This window comes from Fukomys damarensis, unplaced genomic scaffold (genome assembly GCF_012274545.1).
Source record: "Fukomys damarensis isolate Sample0158 unplaced genomic scaffold, DMR_v1.0_HiC HiC_scaffold_12, whole genome shotgun sequence".
NCBI lineage: Eukaryota > Metazoa > Chordata > Mammalia > Rodentia > Bathyergidae > Fukomys > Fukomys damarensis.
The window spans coordinates 18,692,982-18,698,814 of record NW_022900924.1 but is presented as its reverse complement, the minus strand read 5'-3'; the positions used below and the strand labels follow the sequence as shown (position 1 = coordinate 18,698,814).

At 58.8% G+C, this 5,833-nt stretch overlaps 1 protein-coding gene across 1 annotated transcript in view; it reads left to right on the top strand.

The window, feature by feature from the left end:
- Abcb9 (ATP binding cassette subfamily B member 9) overlaps positions 1-5,833 on the top strand; it is a 19,280-nt gene that overhangs the window by 7,703 nt on the left and 5,744 nt on the right. Inside the window, exons 3-8 of the mRNA XM_033762461.1 lie at positions 1,366-1,480; positions 1,835-1,965; positions 2,161-2,366; positions 3,258-3,455; positions 3,949-4,077; positions 5,625-5,813. Of these exons, the coding sequence (XP_033618352.1) occupies positions 1,366-1,480; positions 1,835-1,965; positions 2,161-2,366; positions 3,258-3,455; positions 3,949-4,077; positions 5,625-5,813 (968 nt within the window). The remainder of the gene's footprint in view (positions 1-1,365; positions 1,481-1,834; positions 1,966-2,160; positions 2,367-3,257; positions 3,456-3,948; positions 4,078-5,624; positions 5,814-5,833) is intronic.

The following is a 5,833-nucleotide window of genomic DNA, read 5'->3' as shown; positions in this document are numbered from 1 at the left end:
AAAAAAAAAAAAAAAAAAAAAAAAAAAAGAGGGCCAGTGGGGCTCAGTGGGGCTATTGCATGCCTTGTAAGCCTAAGGTCTTGAGTTCAATCCCTGGTACCAAAAATAAAGAAAAAAGTCGGGGGGAGTACCACCTGTTAGAGGGAAAGGTTAATTTTGTGTTGTATGTCTCCTAAAAAAACAGATTCTTAGGCTGGACATGGTGGTTCATATCTGTAATCCCAGCTACTCAGTAGGCTGAGGCAGGAAGATCACAAATTAGGCCAGGCTGGGCAATTTGACAAAACATCATCTTAAAAAGTGCTGGGAGGCCAGGGATTTAGCTCAGTGGTTCTGCCGCCTGTCTCACAAGCACAAGGTCCCAAGTTTGATCCCCGATACCAAAAAAAAAAAGTCCTGGGAATGTAGCTCAGTTGTAGTATTTGTCTGATGTGCTGAGACCCTGCATGTAATCCCCAGTACTGCAAGAACAGAGAAAAAAATCACAGATGGATTCTTCAGTGTGGATTTCTTGGCCACACTCGGGAGAATCCCAAAGCCGTGGGGTGGCTGGGCAGCTCATGGGACTGAGGTGCTGGCGGCAGGTTGGCTGGTGTCTGGGAGCCCTTGAGGCACAACTGGGGCTCGGAGCCCTCGCCTGTCAGATTCTTGGACTTTGCATGATGTTTCACACAGCACCCAGGAAGGCTTCATTACCATGCCTGGGTAAACTGAGGCAGGACCGCAGCTCAGATGGATCTGAGACCCCTGGCTGAAGCCCAGAGAGTGGGTGGGAGGCCCCTTGGGTGGCCACCTGGTGTTCCTGCACCACGTCCAGCAGAGGGCAGCAGAGCCACACGGAGGCCTGCGACCTGATGTCTGAGCACTTGTGGGGCTCAGCCTCAAGCCCAGCTCTGCCTGCAGGAAGAGGGACAGCGGGACCGGTTCCAAGCCAGTATCTGAGGCTTTGGGTCCTGTGCCTTCCCCTTCGCCACTGTGAGCTTCAGCACTCTGCTTGGCCTCTCTGGCCTCCGGGATGTGGAGACACAGGAGGGCATGAGACAAGTCGCCTGGCAAACGAGCGCGGGGGTGGCTGTCACCAGCCTCAGGACCAGACTCTGCACCCTCCGCCTGGAGAGCTGTGTGGCCTGCAAGTCACCTCCCGGCCTCCCTGTCCCTGTACAGCAGGGACCACCGGCTGCTCGGGTCTGGGCTGTGTGGCAGGTGCTTGGTGGATGCCATTTCTGGCACCTGTGGGGCTGGGAGCTTGGGTGCGTTTCCTCTGTGGCTGCGGTGGGAGCAGCCAGGCTGTGTGGAGCTCAGTGGGTGGGCGGGGAGCGGGGAGAGCTGGCCATAGCCGCTCCTGAGCGCGCCCTGCCTCCCCAGGCGAGACCTTCCTGCCATACTACACGGGCCGGGCCATCGACAGCATCGTCATCCAGAAGAGCATGGAGCAGTTCAGCACCGCTGTGGTCATCGTGTGCCTGCTGGCCATCGGCAGGTAGCCACCCCGCCCACCCTGGGCCCTGTCCCTCAGCCCGTCACCACAGTGACCAGTTCCAAGCCAGCTCAGAACCCACGCCCCTGAGTGGGCCGCCCTTGCAAAGTGGCTTTGGCCCTCAAGGGTCCCTGTCGGCCTCCTGGGCTGGTCCTGGCAGCTCTGAGTCCCTTGACCCCCAATGTGATGGCCAACTGCAGAGTGCGGGACCGCAGCGGTACCAGCCCTGGAGAGGGGCCCGAGGTTGGACAGTGCCCGCCTCAAGGGACCCTCGCCTGCTGGACTTGGGAGGGGCTGGGTGGTGGCTGTCGCTTGTTGGAAGGATGTCGAGCTATAACATCTCTTATCTGCAATTAGCTCATTTGCCGCAGGTATTCGGGGCGGCATTTTTACCCTCATATTTGCCAGACTGAATATCCGCCTGCGAAACTGTCTCTTCCGCTCCCTGGTGTCCCAGGAGATGAGCTTCTTTGACGAGAACCGCACAGGTTGGTGCCCCGGCCCTGGCGGCGTCCCGCTGTTGGTCAGGATGGGGACGCCGGGCTGTCTTGGAGGTTCTGGTGTGAGCTGTGGCCGCTGTCGGACCCAGGCCCAGCCACCTGAGGTTCCGCCGGATTCCCAGCTCCGACCTCACAGACCCCTTAGCGTCCCCTGCAGTCGGCACAGTGGCCCCTGTGTTCCAGGCGACCTCATCTCCCGCCTCACCTCGGACACCACCATGGTCAGCGACCTGGTCTCCCAGAATATCAACATCTTCCTGCGAAACACGGTCAAGGTCACAGGTGTGGTGGTCTTCATGTTCAGCCTCTCATGGCAGCTGTCCTTGGTCACCTTCATGGGCTTCCCCATCATCATGATGGCGTCCACCGTCTACGGCAAGTACTACAAGGTAGGGCCTGGCACTGTCCCAGGAAAGGCCGCGTTTGCATTTGATCGTTCACTAGTCCTGGAACCATTTCCCGAGCACCTATTATGTCTCTGCGCTGGGACCACTAGGGACACAGGCCCTGCCCTGGGCACTCCTGGACCAGCACGTGTCACCTTCCTTCATCATCCCACAGACCATGCGACATCCAGCGCGACTTGGGGCTGGGCTGGGCGGGGCTCCCGCAGCCTCCTGTGGCCTGGCCAGGTGCCAGTCTGCAGTCTGTGAGTCTACCCAGACTCTTCTCTTGTCCTGGGCACAGATTCTTCACAGCCCCTGGCCGCCACCATCTGGAGCTTAGCTCGGTGTCCAGAATTCTGTGTCAGCCCTCAGACTCACCTCATTTGTGCTGAGGGAAATGAAACCCCCTTAGCACTGGTGTTTCTTGTATTATGTACAACCTCAGCAACCATCCCAGGCATCCCTGCTCTATGTCAGCACAGGATCAGGTGTTGAGGGCCCTTTTCTGAAAGAATTCCCAAGAGCTATCATCTCAATAGCTTTTTGTTGTTGTTGATGTTGTTTGTTTGTTGGGGGTTTTTTGGCATGTAGCTCAGGTTGACCTTGAACTCACTATATAGCTGAGACTGGATCAAACTTACAGCCATCCTCCTGTCCCAGCCTCCCCAGTGCTAGGATTACAGGAATGTGCCACTATGCGGACTTGAATAGCCTTCTTTGAGTAGTAAAGATGACTTCCAGACCCCGCACACCCACTCCTCAGGAGCCATGAATGTGCTCCCCAGTCTCAAATCAAGCAGGAGACATGGGCGTGAAGATGGGTGGGGTGCGGAGGGGCGGGGCTTGGCACGGAGCGAGGCCATCTGGGGTCCCTGCTGTCCCTCTCACCTACAGCGGCTCTCGAAAGAGGTGCAGAGCGCCCTGGCGCGGGCCAGCAGCACGGCGGAGGAGACCATCAGTGCCATGAAGACGGTGCGCAGCTTCGCCAACGAGGAGGAGGAGGCCGAGGTGTACGGGCGCAAGCTGCAGCAGGTTTACCGGCTCAACCGCAAGGAGGCGGCGGCCTACACATCCTACGTCTGGGGCAGTGGGGTGCGTGCAGGGGTTCAGGGCCAGGGACCCTGGTCTGCAGACGGCCACATTGCTGCCCCGTCTCCTGAGCGGTGGGCTGGTCGGGGAGTAGCAGGGGTAGGAGTGAGGCTGAGGCGGGAGGATGGCTGTGACTTTGAGGCCAGCCTGAGCTACACTGGAGCCTCAGAGGAGGGAGCCGGAATTCTACAGGGGGGGCCCTGGGCAGGGACTCCTGAGGTCCCCCTCCTACACAGGACCTCAAAAGTGCCAGCCAAGGAGGAAAGGAGGGGCCCTACGGGGGAGGGCGCCCGCTCAGCAGCCACTGGGCCCAGGGCTGGGACAGATTGGGACGCGGGGCAAGTTGTGGGTGCCAGGTGCCCAGCCACCCGTGCCAGGACCTCCTCCGGGAGCCTGCCCCATCCTGGTGCCCCCGCTGGGCCAACCGAGCCAGCAGAGCCTCACAAAGACAGCCTTGTTCTCTGCTGGGCCCGGACCCACACCTGCTCTCCTGCAGCTCACACTGCTGGTCGTCCAGGTCAGCATTCTCTACTACGGCGGCCACCTCGTCATCTCGGGCCAGATGACCAGCGGCAACCTCATTGCCTTCATCATCTACGAGTTTGTGCTGGGGGACTGCATGGAGGTGAGGCTGAGGCTGGAGGATCGCCTAGCCTGAATTAAAAAGCAAAAAGAAAAAAAAAAATGCTGAGAGAGAGGTTCAGGGGCCTTCAAAACCCCCCTTTCAGGAAAGGAAACAGGCTGAGGGAGGCAGGGAACTGGGTTCACCCCCTGTAAGGTCAGTGCCATACACAGAACCAAGGGCCTGTGAGCTTGGGGTCGGAATGTGGGTCCTCTGACATGGTTAAGGTGCAGCTGGGTTATTGGCAAATCCGGGGACAACAGCCTCAGAGGAGGCCCCAGGTGCAGTGAGCCCAGAGTGAGGTGTTGGGCAGTGGGAGGGAGGGGGCCTGTGTGTCCCCAGGGTGAGGCCAAGGACTTGGGGCGTCAGCACCATCCGGCCCAGGCTGTGGTTGGTGTCACTGCCAGAGTGGCATCTGTGCCCTTATTGACTCAGCAGTGACTGTGCCACCCAGCAACTGGGCAGGCTGGCACATATCTGTCATTCCAGCACTCTAGGAGGCTGAGACAGGAGGATCACAAACTCAAGCCCAGCCTAGGCACCTTAGCCACTTAGCACAGCCTCGTCTCAATGTCAAATACAAAGGGCTGCTAAAGCCCTGGGTTCGATCACCAGTTCCCCAGAATTAAAATAACCTGTGTGGCCACTTGTACTCTGGGAACAGCACTCCTACGGGCCAGGCCTGGGCAGCGTCCCGGGGTGAGGCGACCCTGCATGAAGAGACCTGTGGGGTCCTGTCTCTGTCTTCATGTCACCAACCTGGTGACACGGCGGTGGCCTGAGTGCTTGCTGCAGCCCGAGCCTGCCTGCCCACAGCACGGTGTATTCCTTCAGCTGTGAGAGCCCGGAGCCCCAGAAGCTCATATGCTGGGGTGCACAGCGTGCCTTGCCCTGTGGATGCTGTGTGGCCTGTGAGAGGCCCAAGATGGAGGAGGGGTCAAGGCCAGCCGGGTGACTTAGCGAGACTCTGTCTCAAATTTTAAAGAGGGAAAGAGCTGGGGATGTAGTTCAGGGGTAGAGCCCTTGCCTGCCATAAGCAAGGCCCTGGGGTTAAGTCACAGCACTGGAAGGAGGGAGGGAGGGAGGAATCAATCAAGGAATCCCAAAGCGCTAGGATTATAAATGTGTGTCATGATACCCGGCTCTCATACTGTGTCTGTTTGCCCAAGGAGAATATATTTATGTAGAATATATGTTAAGACTAGTTTTAAAAATTAAAATAGTGGCCAGGTGTGGTGGCCCATACCTGTAATCCCAGCACTTGGGAGGCTGAGGGAGGATCGAAAGTTTGAGCCTGGCTGGGCAGTTTAGGGACACTGTCTCAAAATAAGTCCGTGGCAGCCAAAGACCAAGCTTTGGTCACTGCCTCACCAGCCTCTGCATCCCTCCTCTGGAGGCTGGAGGAGGTCGCAGTAATGATTACTTTTTATTGCCGCCTGTCGCCCACTGGACCAGTAGGTGGCGCCCGGGAGACCCTGCTTTCTCCTCCGGTCCGCCTGTCCGGAGCGGTCAGGCACAGGGTGCTGTCTGTCTGTCTGTCCGTCCCGCAGTCCGTGGGCTCCGTGTACAGCGGCCTGATGCAGGGCGTGGGCGCCGCCGAGAAAGTGTTCGAGTTCATCGAGCGGCAGCCGACCATGGCGCACAGCGGCAGCCTGGCGCCCGAGCACCTGGAGGGCCGCGTGGACTTCGAGAACGTGACCTTCACGTACCACACGCGGCCGCACACGCAGGTCCTGCAGGTGGGTGACCCCGCGATGGG